The sequence below is a fragment of the Labeo rohita genome, chromosome 20, assembly GCF_022985175.1.
Source record: "Labeo rohita strain BAU-BD-2019 chromosome 20, IGBB_LRoh.1.0, whole genome shotgun sequence".
Lineage (NCBI taxonomy): Eukaryota > Metazoa > Chordata > Actinopteri > Cypriniformes > Cyprinidae > Labeo > Labeo rohita.
In genome coordinates, this window is record NC_066888.1 from 27,096,476 (window position 1) to 27,115,106 (window position 18,631).

At 32.6% G+C, this 18,631-nt stretch overlaps 2 protein-coding genes across 2 annotated transcripts; both read right to left on the reverse strand.

The window, feature by feature from the left end:
* Positions 1–316: 316 nt before the first annotated feature.
* Positions 317–11,735, reverse strand: nus1 (NUS1 dehydrodolichyl diphosphate synthase subunit). The gene is made up of 5 exons (XM_051139565.1): positions 11,205–11,735; positions 8,835–8,966; positions 6,667–6,819; positions 4,203–4,302; positions 317–1,427 (listed from the first exon to the last, which is right to left on the reverse strand). Exons 1-5 carry the CDS (start codon positions 11,551–11,553, stop codon positions 1,337–1,339), a joined length of 825 nt encoding a protein of 274 aa, XP_050995522.1. The 5' UTR covers positions 11,554–11,735; the 3' UTR covers positions 317–1,336.
* A 1,592-nt stretch (positions 11,736–13,327) lies between these two features.
* On the reverse strand, positions 13,328–18,435 carry LOC127182548 (nephrocan). The gene is made up of 3 exons (XM_051137869.1): positions 18,244–18,435; positions 15,634–16,535; positions 13,328–13,766 (listed from the first exon to the last, which is right to left on the reverse strand). Exons 1-3 carry the CDS (start codon positions 18,433–18,435, stop codon positions 13,367–13,369), a joined length of 1,494 nt encoding a protein of 497 aa, XP_050993826.1. The 3' UTR covers positions 13,328–13,366.
* Between the last annotated feature and the right edge of the window lie 196 nt (positions 18,436–18,631).

The following is an 18,631-nucleotide window of genomic DNA, read 5'->3' on the forward strand; positions in this document are numbered from 1 at the left end:
CTGAATTATTTAGGCTGTAGCCAATACACCAGCAGAGTTCCTGTGACTGTTAAAGCATGTCACTAGAAATGCCAATGCCATGAGTTCAATTCCTAGGACGCGTAGTGATAAAATATATAGCCTGAACGCAAGTCACTTTGGATAAAAGCGGCAGCCAGATGAAGACCTGTCAGATGAAATACCCAGAAGTTAAAAGAAAAACAGCACACCAGTCAGAAGCAGGAAGTGCGAGACTGAAGCTGCAACAGAAAATCGTTCCTCTTTTCATTTTGACTCCACCGCAGAAGAATCAATGCCAGTCTCAATACAACTACTGTTAAAGGATTCAGTAACGTTTATTGTACATTCACGCTGGACACTAGCAAACCAACCCTTCCGACGGCAACCCATGAATTACACATTTAAGACTTCGTCTTTTGGTGAGCAGAACGATGAAAAGCCTGTGGCATTTTATAAAAAAACAATCACGGATCTCACGAAATATTAATGCGAAGCATTTCTGATCCATAGAGATATCGACAGAGGAAAATAACAGAAACAATATTTACTGATGACAAATAAAAATCAAATAAAAACATAATTAGCGCCACAAGCCATTACAAACAGCGAGAGCTTTCGGGGGAACGACGTAGAGCAATCAATTTACGCACTTAGAATTACAAACTTCAGGGTTTAATGGTAATTACTGTCATTTGTGGCACGCACGCGCACATTCGAACACAATAACAAGTAAACACACACACAACCATTTGCAGCGTGCTTGTAAAGCCTTAATGGGAGCGTGACGTTACAGCAAGACAGATTCGGCATGCAGAAGATTCGTCGAATAGAAAACTCTCGCACGTCTGAAAGCAGCTGTGCAACTACAAGCGCATTGACCTCGTTCTCCATAAAGAGTTCAGTGCACTTTTACGAACTGCCACCAATCCAAAGTGTCCAAAGATATGGGAAGGTGTTAAAAAAAAAAAAAAAAAAAAAAAAAAGGGGGACGGTAAATTTACACCATATGGTTAACCAAGTTCATCGAGCGACCGGCTTGCTGGTGGGCGCATCGCAGGGCAGTGCTTGCGTCCTTTTCTGCGTGTGGTTACTCACGGGAGACTCACACATACACAAACGCACAAGTATAATCACGCACACATACACACAGAGAGAGATGCCCGGCAGGCCTTGGCAGAGAAGAGCAGAGATGATCCGGGCGGAGAAGAGCAGCAGCAGCGGGTTGCTGGCGCTGAGGCTCCAGTGCTTATACTGTAAACATTAAGAGAGGGACGGACCCTCTCCATTCCCTCTCGCTCGTTCAGGTCCTTCTGTTCTGCTCTCTGTGGACTCTTCCTCATTTGCCCAACCGCTGCTCGCACACCGCGTAGCGCTGCAGAGCACCGAACAGGTCGTCGTAAGAGACGTCTACGTGGGACGGCATGGAGCTACAGGTGGAGAGGAGAGAAAAATGGGATGAGAATAAAAGAAACATACTAGTAAAAATATTAGCTTTTAATTCATTTTAATGATGCCTTTTATTTTCTTAAATATACACTACCCGTCAAAAGTTTTTGAACAGTAAGATTTATATTTTAAAATGTAATTTATTCCTTTGATCAAAGCTACATTTTCAGCATCATTACTCCAGTCTTCAGTGTCACATGATCCAGATTTGCTGTTCAAGAAACATTTTTTTAATCAATATTTAAAACAGTTGAATATATTTTTCCGGATTCTTTGATGAATAGAAAGCTGAATATCTGAATATATATCTGAATATCTGAAATATAAAAGCTTTTTGGGGGGGATATTACAGAAATTAATACTTTTATTTAGCAAGGATGCTTTACATTTTTCAAAAATGATGCTAAAAACAATTATAATTATACAAAATTATTAAATTATAATTATACAAAAGATTTCTATTTTTTCTATTCATCAAAGAAACTTGAAAAATTCTACTCAGCTTTCAACAACAGTTATTTTAAATAGTACTGTATTTACAAGAGACTTCTTTAAAAAAAAAACATTAAAAATAGTACTGTTTAAAAACAAGTAAAACAGTTTTCATTTTTGTTGTGTTTGAGGAAAAAAACAATTAAAAACCCCTGTTAATTGTGATTTAGAAAATATTTCTTCAGCTGCAGTACAGAATAAAATAAAAAATACTTTTTAAAAATTTAAAGATTTAAAAAAATGAACCTCTCTAATGATCACTAAGGCTGCATTTACTACATTGACCCAAAATACACAAAAAAAAAATCATAAATATGTTAAATATTATTGCAATTTAAAATGATGATTTTCTATTGCAATATATTTTAAAAAGTAAGTTATTCCTGTGATGCAAAGCAGAATTTTCAGCATCATTACTCCAGTGTCACATGATCCTTCAGAAATCATTGTAATATGCTGATCTGCTGCTTAAGAAACATATCTTATTATCAAAATTGGAAACAGTTTCCACAAAAATATAGCATACTATAACAGATTTGTTTTTCAGGATTCAAGTATTTAGTTAAAAGGTTTTACAACATTATAAAAGTCTTTACTGTCATTCTCAATCAGATTAATGTGCCCATACTGTATAAAAGTACTAACTTTTCTTAAATAATAATAATAATAATAATAATAATAATAATAATAATACCTGATTTCAGTCATTTCCAAATGCACACATTTCATTTTAGTGAAATGAGCATGATTAGATGTGGTTAGGTTATCTAAGTTTCCTCAGGGTAGTTGAGCTGATATAATTAAAATGTAGCTAATTATATACCTGAAATGTAGGTGCATAATTGTAGATCCATTTTGTGCAATCACTTCAACTTTTAAAAATTAAAAAAGCAATTTTAATTACTTTAAAACAACCCTGATTAACAGTCTTCAGAAGTGCACCAGGCAATACACCATCCAAGGCTTACAAGACTGAATGTGTTGTGATACATGGAAAGGAAACTAAACAGGATCAGGTTTGCAAATAATGCAGTGAATCAGTGCAATCACACACTGCCATCTAGTGGAACCATAGAGAAACACAACAATAAAACCATTCAGGGTTGAACAATGCACATCTACATTCTCTATTATTTCTGTAAGCCTGATTAATAACATAACATAACTTAATTTACTTCTCTTTTAAAATGTTTATCATCAAGTTGAAGGGATAAAAAGTCCATATTTATATGCTTTTACTTAGAAAATATTATATATTCTTTTTTTTCTTTTTAAGATTCTTGTTAATACACAATATTATGCAATTTTATTACAATTTTAAAAGTGGATACATATGAATTTGGATTTTGGCTGAAATGTATATAGGTGCATCTTTAGAGGTTCTATTTACAAATACCTTACATTGTATAAACCTTTAATGAAATTAAATTGCAGTACATTTATCGTTCACAATCTGATGTGGTAAAAACTCCATGTATATTAATTAGACAAGAAACTGGCATTTAAAACAGATAAGATGGAGTCTGTCTCGCTGCAAGACTCTGACGATGGTTGCATGATGCAATGTGCTGAAAGTCTGCATGTGTGCAGTGATCTCACAGAGGTTTACACGTCATCACACACGCTTGGAAGGCTTCCAGAGATAAGTGTGCCAGCGTGGACAGATTCAGCTGTTAATCTGTGCTGATAATCACGCGAACGGATTTAAGTAAACTCTCCAGGCAGAATTCTGTGACGTGTACTCACAGAAAACAAATGTGAACACAATTTTGTCAAAGCACACACTTTCTTTTTTATTTCTTTGTGCATTTTCACTTTATTTCAAGGTTTAAATTTGATTTTAAATTCTAGACATCTATTGTTGACTCTTGAAGCCCATTGTACTTTAACAAGAATACCATCTTGTTCTAAGTTTTATGCATGGACTCACTTTATTTTGTTCAATGTCTTAAATTACAAAACTTCATTTTGCATCTAAAGTACTTTTATTTAGATAGTAGTACTTTTTAGATATTTGTATTGCAAAATGACAAAAACACTGAGGCAATGCATGCAACATTTAATGCAATGACATTCTGTTCCATCTTAAGAACTTTAAGGCCTTAATTGGTGGAAGAACGAATTAAGACTTTTTAAAATGTGCAGAAACCCAGAAGAAATGCTTAAAATGTCCTGTCCAAAGCAAAATGTGTTTTATGGTTCAAGAACTTGTATTCTGTAGAGTTCGTGCTTGCTCAGTTACTCTGACACATAAACATACTCACATGATCTCCGTCAGTCTGATGTGCCAGGGAAGAAATCCAAGTGTACTTTCCACAGGGCCGAACTTTAGCACCAGGTCTGGGTCTGGTATGTTCTTTGACTCTGCACAGAGGGGGAAAAAAAAAAAAACACAGGCATCAGTGGAAAATGTCTGAGGGGTTTCTGAAGATGAATACTGAGCACACTACAGGCTCTTTTAGTAAGTGAGAAGATCCTGGAGACCATAGAAACAGCGAAAAAGGTCCTGAATAACAGATCTGTCTCTCAGCGCAACATATCCTCCAGGATGAGTGAGCTCAGCGAGCTGCAATCACAGAAATGCAATGATGCTCTTATTGTTGCAATCCGAGGTTGTGCTATAAATATTCTTTCTTCATTCTTTCTTCATCACTTTGTGCATCTTGTTATCTGACATTACCATGTTCCTTATACAGATATACTGTATGCTTTTCTATTTTTATAAGCGGATTTTGGTTTGATACAACCAACATTATTGTAACCAATATAAACAATAAATAATATTAATATAAATATCTCATCCACCGTATTTTTCCCGTATAAAATGTTGAAGCCATTTGTAAATTGAATGTGTCTGGCTTCTGGTCTCATCTGCTTCCAGCTATTTTTAGCTGTACAAAACAGCTTGTTTTGCTGCTTGATATTACAAACTGTTGTGTCTTACCATATTATTTTATTGTATTATCTTAATTATGAACAATGGTTTGTAGCGCAAAGAGTTTTACCATTTACTGCACTTCGTTATTCTTCTCGTTATTTTTCTACAGCGGCTTACGAATGCAAAGAGGAAAAAAAGCAGAGCAAGATCACGGTTCACAATGTACGAAATATTGGACATATTACCCTACATATTAAAACGGGGGTTTATATGAATGTTTATATGAAGTTTACATGGCGTTTTCTTTTCATTTGCCTCTGTATGATGCATTAAAACTTGCATTCATAAGCACTGGGCTGCTTTGTTTACAGCAGTAACCAAAGAAACGTAATATCACTGTTATTCCATAAGCTCCACCTGCTGGCAAAGACTGAGTTTGCATTCTTTCAGTCTGCATGCTGTTTTTCCCTAAAGCATCTTTTCATTTATAATAAAATATTAATGACAAATTAATTTTTGAACCAAAAAATAATGTTTGAAGTTTGTATTTGTTCAGCTAGTAGGCTTTGCTGTGGTACCAAAATTGGAATTAGGAATTGTACAATTTAATTGGTACATAAAATTTTGGTGTCATATAGGCTTATTTATTAAAATAAAAGATAACATGAGTCAAAAACAATAATGACAGTAACTATTTTACTTTTTTGAGTAAGTAAAAATTTGAAATTTAGAAAAAAAATCCTTAGCGTTTCACCCTGGCTTACTTCCACATTGAAAAATAAGGTGGATAATACAACTTAGTATAAATAATAATTTATATTATTAATATTTAATATTATGACTCACTCTTTATTCCAATTTTAACTCACAAGAGTGAGTTTGGAAAAACAAAGTTTTATTGAATTAATTCAGTCAAAAATTAATTCAGTTAAACCATTACATCTATAAAAAAAAAAAAAAAAGTCAAATTACCATATAAATGGTCAGTAAAATATATTGTTTGGTATTTTCAATGTGTGTTCAAATTTCATAGCTCTAAACGTTGTTGCTGAAGGTTTCTTTTTATTCTGCTCTTCTATTGTGAAAAAGACAACACAAATACAATACAGCACAAATCAATATCCTATGAATTATTTCACTGGCCTCCACTTGAAATCTCTCAAAAGGCACTTTGAAAACTTAATTCTCCTTTTCTTTCTCATCCCTATCGACATTCTTCATTGGAGAAAGGAGAAGAATTGACCAGATCTTTTATTTTATTTGTTTGTCAAAATAATAGAAAGCATTTTCAATTATGCAGAAAAGCATAATTGAAAAGACTAACACATATTTGTCCTTAACTGTATATTATGATACACAACTGGACCACAAAATTAGTCATAAGGATACATTTATAAAATTGAGATTTAAACATCTGAAAGCTCAATAAATAAGCTTTCCACTGATGTATGGTTTGTTAGGATAGGACAATATTTGGCCAAGATACAAATATTTGAAAAGCTGGAATCTGAGGGTCCAAAAAAATCTTAGCAGTGCATATTACTAATCAAAAATTACGTTTTGATACAGTTACGCTAGGGAATTTACAAAATATTTTATGGAACATGATCTTTACTTAATATCCTAATGATTTTTGACATAAAAGAAAATCAATAAATTGACCCATACAATGTATTTTTGGCTATTGCTACAAATATACTCGTGCTACTTAAGACTGGTTTTGTGGTCCAGGGTCACATATAAGTCTCAATGTGGATTGCTCTTTTGACTGGAATCAAATTACAGGACTAAATCCACATATTATACAGCTAGTTTGTGCTTGTCAGCTGACAGACACACTGTAACCTCACCTCTGAGTAATGAGTCCAGCACAGTGACATTAATGTCTTTGGATGTCTTTTCCCTTTGCTCGACGTCCCGGCAGAGCTGCTGGGCTGCCTGGACGATACTGAGCCGCCCATCGTCGGGAGATAAGACCTTCACCATTGACTGACAAGATAACACTATAAAAGATAGGAAAAATAAGTTTACAAAAAGCGTGGACAACATTTAAACAGATTTAAAGAATCAGGAAATGCACAGACATGGGTCTATGTTCCATTCAGAAACTCAGTAACACAGAACAAGTGAGTAAATATGAAGTCACAGTCTTCGCGTTATAGTCGGACGTGTGAAGAGACTGAGATTAAAACAGCAATCACAGTCGCATCTTGCGAACAAGCTCATATAAAGTTACGAAGATATTTTAATCACAATTTGAGGGATAAAATTAGCAGCAGCATATTTTATATATAATATAAAAAAGTATTATAATTTATCTAGGACAGATTTTTGGATGTTTTTGAAAGGGTTATTAAAGTTCATAGCTTTATTCTGTTAGAAATCACTCTAATGTGCTGATTTGCAACAAACGTTAATGATTATTATCAGTGTTAAACACAGTTGCTTGTCAATATTTTTTGTGCAAAGGAATTTTTAGGAATCTGTAATGAACAGAAATGAACAGCACTCAAAATAGATATCTTCTGTAACATAAATGACTTTACTGTTGTGTTTGATCAATATACTGCATCCCTGCTGAATAAAACAAACATTCATTTCTTTAAATAATGCTCACTGACCCCACACATGTAAAAAGTATACACTATCAGTCAAAAGTTTTTGAACAGTAAGATTTGTAATGTTTTTAAAGTCTCTTCTGCTTACCAAGCCTGTATTTATTTAATCCAAAATACAGCAAAAACAGTAAAATGTTGAAATATTTTTACTATTTAAAATAACTGCTTTCTATTTGAATATAATTTAAAATGTAAATTATTCCTGTAATTAAAGCTACATTTTCAGCATCATTACTCCAGTCTTCAGTGTCACATGACTTTTCAAAAATCATTCTAATGTGCTGATTTGCTTTTCAAGAAACAGTTTTTATTATTATTATTATTATTATCAATATTTAAAGCAGTTAAGTACATTTTTTCAGGATTCTCTGATGAACAGAAAGATCCAGTATAATGAATAGAAAGAGTCAGTATAATTTTTTGGGAAAGTAATTATAGAAATTATAGAAACTTTTATTTAGCAAGAATGCTTTAAATTAATCAAAAGTGATGATAAATACATTTGTAATGTTACAAAAGACTTCAATTTCAGGTAGATTCTGTTCTTCTGAACTGTCCATTCAAAGAAACCTGAAAAAAATTCTACTCAGCTGTTTACATCATAATAACAATAATAAAAGTTGTTTTTTTTGAGCAGCAAATCAGAATATTAGAATGATTTCTGAATAAGAATGATGTGACTGGAGTAATGATGCTACAAATTTAGCTTTTAATTCAAAGGAATAAATTACATTTTAAAGTATATTCAAATAGAAAACAGTTATTTTAAATAGTAAAAATATATCAAAATTTTACTGTTTTTGCTGTACTTTGGATCAAATAAATGCAAAAAAGACTTCTTTAAAAACATTACAGACCTGTTCAAAAAACTTTTGACTGCTAGTGTAAATATGTCTGCAGGGCAAAATCTGAACTACTAGTCCAACTGTATCAGTAGAAAAAAAGAGAAGAAAAAAAAAAAAGTGTCCTTATTGTTTAGCGCCATAAAATATATACAGCCTAGAAGTAAAACAATAAGCAAAGAGGGTTTTTCCATGTATCACAGTGTCACTCTGGATTAAATTCCAGATGGTCCTCAAAAGATAACTTGCTCAAGGCATATTTAGAAAAATAAAACCAGTTTCCTGATCTACAGAGGTTAGCAACAATGAATCTTTTCCCCAAAAAAACTGCATCTGTTTAACATGTGCATTGTGCATGTGTTTCCAAACCCAAGCCATGAAAACAGATAAAAAGTGTAAACACTAACTACTATGATCGATCGCAGAGTTCAAAAAGGAACAAAACCAGCGTTCATCCTAGACTAAATATTCTGATCCAACCTGTTTATACAGGAGTCCACCCACAATGTGCGTCTCAAACAAAAACCAACAGTCATTTTCTCAGGTTTTGAGCCTCACCTTGATGCTCTTGTTTATCTGTACCGTTCTTCATAAACTCAACCGAGTATTTGGAGCTGTCCATTCCCAAAAGCTCCTGCTGCTGTTTTAGGATCTCCTCCATGAGTCTGGAGTTATTCCTCCTGAAGACACCTGTAAAACAAGATACATGAGATGTCTTACGCCCATTACACACCACAGTTTCAGAGAGAAACTCATCTATGAAAGTTAGAAATTAGCATATAAAAAAACTGCCTAGACTTTAACATCTGTTATGTAAGTAATATCAATCTAAAGATGTTGTCAGCAACCTCACACTTTCAAAAGACAAATTTAGACTCTCAACATCTGAGGCTATTTGAGGAACGTGTCACAACAGCAAATTCAATTTGCTGAACTTGAAATGTGGCTTTGAACTGGTGGGACGCAGTTCTGTTCTGACAGTGAATAATCACTGTTAAATAGTAAAATAAAGCAAAATAGGATCATTAATTTTTAAAAGAGAAAAAGAAAAATAATACTTAAAACTAAACCAGTTGCGAAATCCTGACGTCTTGGTTTCGTCTTCAAATTACTTGGTCCATAGTGGCATTAATGAATAAAGAAGGGAATTTGTTGGCCAAACAAAGATTACGACCTTTAAATTAGGAAATCACTATTAACAATGTGATTCTGATCTCTGTTCACCTTTATCACATATTTGTTAGTTATGAAATATCTGTCAAAGGTTATAAGTAATATATGATATCAGACACTGCCCTAGAAAAATACGGAGCTGTGAATGTTTTGAAATATAAACAAGACAGATAATTCCAGATGAGAATAACAGATTGAGTAACAAGCATTTTAGGGTTCAAAGTCAATTACTCATGCAAATAACGGTATTATAAAGTCTAGCATCATTCTTCGAAACAAGGAATAGGAAGTTTTGAAGCTTGTCACATACCGTTTTCCTGTACACTACTAGTCAAAAGTTTTTGAACAGTAAGATTTTTAATGTTTTTTTTTTGTTGTTTTTTTTAAAAAGAAGTCTCTTCTGCTCACCAAGCCTACATTTATTTGATCCAGCAAAAACAGTACAATTTTTAAATAGTTTTAATATTTAAAATAAATGTTTGCTATTTGAATATATTTTCAAATGTAATTTATTCCTGTGATTAAAACTAAATATTCATCATCATTACTCCAGTCTTTAGTGTCACATTGTCCTTCAGAAATCATTCTAATATTCTGATTTACTGTTCAAGACACATTATTAAATTTTTGTTTTCATTATCAATATTTAAAACAATTGATTACATTTTTACATCAGGATTTGTTAATGAATAGAAACATCCAAAGATCAGCATTTATCTAAAATAAAAAAGCTTTTGTAATAATATACACTATACCATTCAAAATCTTGGAGTCAGTATATTTTTTGAGGGGGAAAGAAATTACAGAAAATTATAGAAATTATAAATGAATACTTTTATTTAGCAAGGACGCTTTAAATTAATCAAAAGTGATGATAAAGACATAATGTTACAAAAGATTTCTATTTCAGATAAATGCTGTTCTTCTGAATGTTATATTCATCAAAGAAACCTGAAGAAATTCTACTAGGCTGTTTTCAACATAATAAAATAATAATAATAAATGTTTTTGAGTAGCAAATCGGAATATTAGAACAGTTTCTGAAGGATCCTGTGACTGGAGTAATGATGCTAAAAATTCAGCTTTGAAATCACAGGAATAAAATGCATTTTAAAATACATTCAAATAGAAAACAGTTATTTTAAATAGCAAAAATATTTCAAAATGTTACTGTTTTTGCCATACTTTGTATCAAATAAATGCAGTTTTCATTAAAAACATTTATCTTACAGTTCATACTGTTAAATATTTGTTAGCAGGACATTTAAAAAAAAATTAAAAATATAATACAACTTTAGTATAACTTTTTTCTCTTATATATTTTAATAAGTACATCAGAATAAAATAACTTTCATTTTGAAATAAATATTCCTGTTACGCTGAAAGACGAAAGAACATTATATCACCCATATTTTGTCATTTTATTTTCACAAACATTATTTTAAACATTAAAGCAGACACTTTAATTTATATAAAGTCACTTTTGTACATTTAATTTGATGCAGAAACCAAAATGGGACGTCCCGTATTTGACCCATATATAGAAAACCATACTATCTGACATCAACATGAGCAAAAAATAAATAAATAAATAAATAAATAATAAGCTCTGTCATAAAGGGAATCATATCTAAACACTCTGTCAAATGAACTCTGCTCAAGTCATGAGTGTTAAAGAAACAGCAGGTGACTGAATGCATGTGACTGCCATTCACTTCCCTTTATTCAATGCATATAAATCCCAATCAGTCTTACCTTGATTATCATAAACACTGACATATGAGATGCCCACTGCCATGCACCAGACCACTAGATTGGCGATGTCAGTGAAGTGGATCTCCTCCTCAGTGATCAATAACCCCACATGAAGTGGCAGCTTCTCTAACGTCCTTCCTTCGGCTCCAAAGCGAATACGGCGGCTTGTCCGTTTGCCTATGGGTCCCGTTTTTTTCGGATTATGAAAGCCGAGGGCAAGGGGCAGTAATAAGCCCACCACGGCCCGTTTCCATCTCCAGATGTGGACTCGGAACCAGGCGACCAGCGTGCGTTGGACATACAGCAACGCATGCAAAAACCGCCACACCATCTCATAGAGTAAAGCCATGCCTTAAAGTCTTTGAAACGCGTTTCTAGTTGAATGAATCTATGGAACTCTTAGGTAACTTCCTCATATTAACGTACTCTGTGTACGTGCGAGGGGTGGTCTGTCGAGAAATTTGTCATTTTGGTTACTGCCAACACCGCAGCGCGCCGGCTGCCATTTCTTTTTCCTGCCAACCTTTCCACTCTGAACCCGCTGCTGTGTGACATGGAGCTCTCTGATTGGACGGCTGACGCGTTTGCGCGTCATTCTAACCGCTGGTCTGGGATCGGTTGTGACGTTTACCCGGCAATTGCTAGAGAAGGAGGAGAACATTCGACGGCTGATCTCAGATTAAGTTTAAACTAAAATTCAGCCTTACGCGAGATGCTGCAATGTGATTGGCTGCTTACCTTTAAATGGAATGTGTGTAAATCCTATTATTGAAGTTATTAATTTGATCTGTGAATATAAAAAGCTCAACATTTTATGTTTACTTCAGATATACATTTTAGATTTTACTCACTCTAACAGAACATATAAAACGTTTTATTCGAGGACATCTGTTTGATAATAGGATTAAACCGACTTTTAACACGTATTTAACACGTGCTAAATGGATCAACGTTGCAACTATAAAACCACATTTAATATATATTTAAATTTAATATTAATGTATTTTAAATAAATATTTGTATGCTTTATCTTATAATATATCATCAATAGAATACATTTATTTACAATATTAAATTAAAATCCATATTAAATCAATACATTTATTTATATATTATATGTTTATATGCATGTTATTGTAAAAGAGTAATTAGTTAGAGTTACTAGTTACTTCTCACAAATAGTAACTGAGTTAGTAACTGAGTTACATGATTATAAAAGTAACTAATTACTAGGAAAAGTAACTATTGTGTTACTTTTTTTTAGAAAAATGCTCAAATATGTCAAGTAACTTGGATGTCCCCAATATTAAGTATGTTAAATGAATGAAATGGACACTAAATAGAATAAATTATTATTATAAAACATTGTACTCTAATCTACAATCTATAATATATTTTAATGTTGATGTGAGAGACACCTATCAAATTAAAAAAACATATATTGTAAATATTATCAACCTTCTATGGACACCTTGGCAGTAGAATAGCCATTGGCTAGTACATTTTTTGTTGTTGCTAGTTTTTTTTTTTTTTTAAATATCTGAAAGTACACTTTTGCTGTCAAGCAGTATAATATGATATTATGATAATTTAGCATTAAACTTTAGTAATTAGAACTACTAGAATAACCATGTACGGATGCATTTGTCATGTTGACTGATCTTAGGACTGGTGGTGGTGCTTAAGATATTGTTTGTCATTTAGTGTATCTATAAAAAAAGGTTTGTCATTTAGAAATGCACTAAAGATTAATGATCTGCTGGATTTAGTGTGTGCCTATTATCAAATACAGGTACGCTACACATCCATTCATATGAACTGAAAAATAAATGATAAGTTATAATAAATAATAGTAACGCCGCATTTCATCGTTATTCCCATCACTGATTTATATAACTCCGTTACTATTTCACCCCAAAATATCACCAAAATTCTTTTTATCGGTCTGTTTCTGATTCCTTTCTGGAGGTTAATGAAACGAATCCATCTGAAAACCATCTTTTCTAAAACAAATACAGTTTATCAGTAAATATCACTGACGGTGACCAATATTAGACAAAACATTATCAAATTTAAGTTTATTCAAAATGAGATGCCAGAAACAAAACATGCAGAGAGGCAGAACAGCATTAAAGTTATGTTTTCATATGTAAGGATTGCATTTACAAATCATAATCATCATATTCGTCATTGTCTGTGTGTTCAGTTTGGCTCTCTAGTAACAAATCCCTGGTCTGCTTTTCACAGATATCTTGTGCCAGTACATAAGCTCGCCATTCGTCAAGAGATTCATGGACAGGCTCGGTGCAGAAATCAGGCCTGATTTCCACATCCTTTGCTACAAGGGCTTTTTTGACCTTGAGGAGTTCACAGCTGCACTGCCATGGGTTTCCATCCAAATACAGAAGTTTTAGTTTTGGTAGGTTCAACGCAGGCAGGGTGGAGAGTTTGTTGCTGCGCAGATTTAACACCTGCAGTCGCCGAAGGGGCTTCAGCTCATGTTCATGTATCGTGTCAATGTTGTTCCCCTTCAGATCCAAACGGACCAGTGTCTCAGGAAGCCTGGGATAAAAAGAATATTAAAAGAACTGATTAACAGAAACAATTATCAAGAGATTCTTTAACATGATCACTTAATCACATCATATTCAGTCTGATAAAAGCATAAATAAACAAATCCGTTGTTTAATACAGTAAATGTATGCAAATGCATAAATAAATGTGTTAATAAATGAATAAATAAATGTGTAAATAAATGCACAAATAAATTCATAATTTATTTAAATAAATAAAAACACATTTCATTACTTGAAATAAAAATGAACACTATAGACAAAATAAGTATGTAAAAACTATACAAAAAAGACATACCAATATTACTAAAACTAACTGAAATGAAAATGAAACTGGAAAACATGAATATTAATTCTATTAATTCATATGAATCATATCAGTTAATATCAATATCAAAATGTTAATCGAAACTATGATATTATTTCAATGATGCTAAAAAACACAGATTGACTTTTAGTTTATGTCAGAGGAAATCAAAGGAATAACTATGGAAGCCTGGTTCCACCACTGAATAAAAAATAAAAAATGTAATTGCAACTTTTTATCTTACAATTCTGACTTTTTTCTCACAATTGCTAGTGATTAAGTAAGAATTGTGACATGTAAACTCACAGTTCTGAGAACATACCAGTCTTTTTTTCCCCTCAAAATTGGAATTGCAAGTTTATATCTCACAATTCTGAGAAAAAAGTCAGAATTATGTTAAAAAAGTCTGAATTGCAAGAAATAAACTTGCAACTGTGAGAAAAACAATTGTGAGATACAAACTCACAATTGCAAAAAAAGGCAGAATTGCAAGAAATAAACTCACAATTACAAGAAAAAAGTCAGAATTGTATTAAAAATCATAATTGCGAGAAATAAACAAAATTGGGAGAAAAAGGCCAGAACTGCAAAACACGAACTCGCAATTGAGAGGAAAATGTATAAATATTGTATAAATAATGTATAAAGAAATAAAAAATATATTCTGAGTGAAAAAAAAGTGAGAAATGTGAGAAACAAACTCATAATTGCAAGATAAAAAGTGAGAATTGCGAAATACAAACTCAAATACAAAAAGAAAAATGATAAATATTCTTAAAAATACAAAAAAAAATATTTCTTGCAATTCTGAGTTCATATCATGCAATTCTGATAAAAAAAGTCAGAATTGTGTTAAAAAAAAGTCAGAATTAGGAGAAATAAACTCAAAATTACAAGAAAAAAGTCAGAATTGCGAGATAATATTACAAATATTTATAAAAATAAAAAATAAATTCTGAGTGGGAAAAAAGTAAGAATTGTGAGATACAACCTCATAACTGTGAGATAAAAAGTGAGAATTGCAAGAAAAATTATAAATATTTGTAATAACATAAAAAAAATATTTCTCGCAATTCTTTGAGTTTATATCACGTAATTCTGAGAAAAAACTTTGTGTCTCGCAATTGCGAGTTTATACTTTGCAATTCTGACTTTATAACACAGAATTGCAAGTTTATATCTCAATTCTGAGAAAAAAAGTCAGAATTCTGAGATTTAATCTGCAAGAAAAAGCTAGAATTGTGAGATAAAAAGTCACAATTACTTTTTTTTTTGGCTATTTTTGCTTTTAGTTGGTAGGATAGTGAATATTGACAGGAAAGCGTTGGGAGGAGAACGGGGGAGCAGGATCAGCAAAGAACCCTGGGTCGGGATTCGAACCCAGGCTGGCCGGAGCCGCAGTTGCGCCATATGTCAGTGCGCTAACCACGCAATCAGGCTATAGGCACTGACTGCAATTACCTTTTTAATTTTTTTTTTCAGTGGTGGAAACAGGCTTCCATAAATAACAGTATGTTAAGTAAAGAAAAAAAACAAAAAACACTCATACCCATGAGGAATAGCTGAAAGCAGATTCTGTTCTAATGCTAGGTTGGTTAGTTGAATGCAGTTTCTCAGGGCACTGGCTTCAAAGTTTTGGATGGAGTTGTTTTCCAAAAAGAGATGTTTCAGTAGTTTCATCCCTGCTAGCTGTTGGAAAGTGATTTCCTGGATATTGTTTTGCCTGCAGTCCAGTTTCTCAAGTTTAGAGGTCAATCTACCAGGCAGTATTTGTAGCTGATTTCCTGCCAGCTCACACACTGACAGATTAGGCAGGCGGAGACCCCCGTCGACTGATACTAGTCTGTTAGAGCTGACAGAAAGGGTAATGAGGTTGTGCAGCTGGGACATGTCACGAGTCCTCAGCGATCGGATCTGATTCCTGTCCAAGTTCAGATGAACCAGAGACTGAGGAAGATCATGAGGGACTTTGGCGAGGCGGTTTGAAGACAAATCTAATGTTTTAAGAAGCTGCAGTGAAGAGAAGAAAGTTGATGATATGGAGGAGATCCTGTTGCTGCCCATGCTAAGCCAATTTAGGAAGGGCAACCTGGGGGCGCTATGTATTGATTCAATTTTATTTCCATCCAGATAAAGACACTCAAGCTTTTGAAGTAATGTTAGGGTGTTTGCACGCAAGGTGCTGATCTGGTTATTCTGGAGGTTCAGGACCCGCAGCTTCTTGAGGCCCTCCAGGGCTGACTCTTGCAGGCTGTGTATCCTGTTGTGGCCCAAATGGAGGATCTCCAGGCCAGAGGGCAGGCCACGGGGAAGCTGTCTCAACTTGTTTTTTTGGAGGTCCAGAGTTTTTAACAAAACGTGAGATCTAAACGTATTGGCATCGATCTGCTCGATCCCACAAGATGACAGAACTACTTCTTCAAGGCCTGGCAAACCAGAGAAATCTCTGACCTATAAAGAACACAATCTGTTTAACAATAACCAATAATTAAAACTTTAATTAGAGAAAGATTGCATAGTGTAAAAGTGTAAAATAAAATACGACAATGGCATTCTCAATCTGTAATGTAACACATTTCAAAGTAAAAACACGATATAAACAAAGGGAAAAAAAAGATGTCATCTACTGGGTAAAAGAAAGAAAGAAAGAAAGAAAGAAAATAATAATAACCATAAACATAAACATTTTAAAATTTTCAAATTTACTACCAATTTTATCTCTGTAATGTGACACATTTAAAAGTAAAACAGGATATTCCAAAAAATAAATAAATAAATAAATAAATAAAATTAATTAATAAATAAAATAAATAAATAAATAAATCACATTACAAAAGTCACATTATTGATTTAATAAATCGATCTGTTTAAAATCAACAAACAGAACAATAATAGGATATTCAATTAAAAAAAAAAAGATTTCATTCACTGTGAATTTATTAATAAATAAGCAAATCGGTTTAAAACCAACCAATTCTGGCTAGTAAAAGCAAACAAACAAACAAATAAATGAATGCATAAATAAATAAATAAAAATAGGCTAAGAAAATAAAAATAACATCCTAAAATTTTAAAATTTACTAGTTCCAATTTTACTGCAATGTGTAATGTGTAATGTGACACATTTCAAAGTAAAACAGGATATTAAAAAATTGATTTCATCCCCTGGGAATTAATTAATAAATAAACAAATCTGTTTAACACCAACCAATATAGGCTAGGAAAATAAATAAATTACATTACAAAAGTGTAAAACTGAAATCAAAGTAAGAAAAGACTTTCTGGAATTACAAATTCACTACCAATTTTAGCTCTGTAATGTGGCACATTTCAAAATAAAACAGGATAATCCAAAAAAATTTTTTTTTGATTTAATAAATTGATCTATTTAAAATCAACAAATAGAATAATAACAGGATATTCAATAAAAAAAAAGATTTCATCCACTTTGAATTAATTAATAAATAAGCAAATCAGTTTAAAACCAACCAATTTTGGCTAGGAAAATAAATAAACAAACAAAAAAATTAATGAATGAATAAATGAAAATAAAATAGGATCATTAAAAAAAAAATTGATTTCATCCCCTGGGAATTACTACCAATTTCACCTCTGTCATGTGACACATTTCAAAATAAAACAGGATAATACTAATAATAATAAAAAAATTGTGATTAGTGAAACATTAATTAGAGATACATTGCATAGTACAAAGGTGTAAAAAAATAAAACACGAATCCACTGGGATAAATAAATAAATAAATAATATTGATTTAATAAATTGATCTGTTTAAAATCAACAAATAAAATAGGCTATTTGAATAAACAATAATAATAGGATACTCAATATGAAAAAAAAATATTTCATCCACTGGGAACTAATTAATAAATAAGCAAATCTGATTAAAACCAATCATTATTGGCTAGGAAAATAAATAACATTACAAAAGCGAATGGAATTACGAATTCACTACCAATTTTACCTCTGTAATGTGGCACATTTCAGGGTAAAAGACGACAATTAGCAAGAAAAATATTATTATTTCCTCCACTGGGACTGAATGAATGAATGATTAGATAGATAGATAGATAGATAGATAGATAGATAGACAGATACTGAACAGCAAAATAACATCAATTAAGAACAAACAAAAATTACCCTCAGCTCTTTGAGGTGATTGTATCCCAGGTGTATTTTCTTCACGTTGTTTGAGATGACCGGTGGTACAGACTGAACCCTGAAACATTGCACTGATGTTTCTTGCTCACAGATGCAGTTTTTTGGACAGGCGTGGCTGCAGTAGGTATATTGACTGTAGAGTATGACCCACAGAAAAAGACAGAATATCATCATTCTGAGAAAACAGCTTTACACGCCTCTGTGCTGAAGCAGCATTTTGAGTGTCAGAGGCTTAAATAGCTGAGGCAGATTCAGGCTTGTGAGAATAAGACTCTCCTCTGCTTTATTTGGAACAATGGCTGAGATCATTATCTTGGTTAGAAAACAAAATTCGACACCAGCAAGGAACTGGCATATCAGCAATAGA

Coding starts and splice junctions, on each gene's coding strand:
- nus1 (XM_051139565.1), bottom strand. CDS start 11,553: ATGGCTTTACTCTATGAGATGGTGTGGCGGTTTTTGCATGCGTTGCTG. Junction 8,967..11,204: donor CAGTGTTTATGATAATCAAG/GTAAGACTGATT, acceptor CTTGTTTTACAG/GTGTCTTCAGGAGGAATAAC. Junction 6,820..8,834: donor AGATAAACAAGAGCATCAAG/GTGAGGCTCAAA, acceptor TATCTTTTATAG/TGTTATCTTGTCAGTCAATG.
- LOC127182548 (XM_051137869.1), bottom strand. CDS start 18,435: ATGATATTCTGTCTTTTTCTGTGGGTCATACTCTACAGTCAATATACC. Junction 16,536..18,243: donor ATCACCTCAAAGAGCTGAGG/GTAATTTTTGTT, acceptor TGTTCTTTATAG/GTCAGAGATTTCTCTGGTTT. Junction 13,767..15,633: donor CTTTCAGCTATTCCTCATGG/GTATGAGTGTTT, acceptor TTTTTATCCCAG/GCTTCCTGAGACACTGGTCC.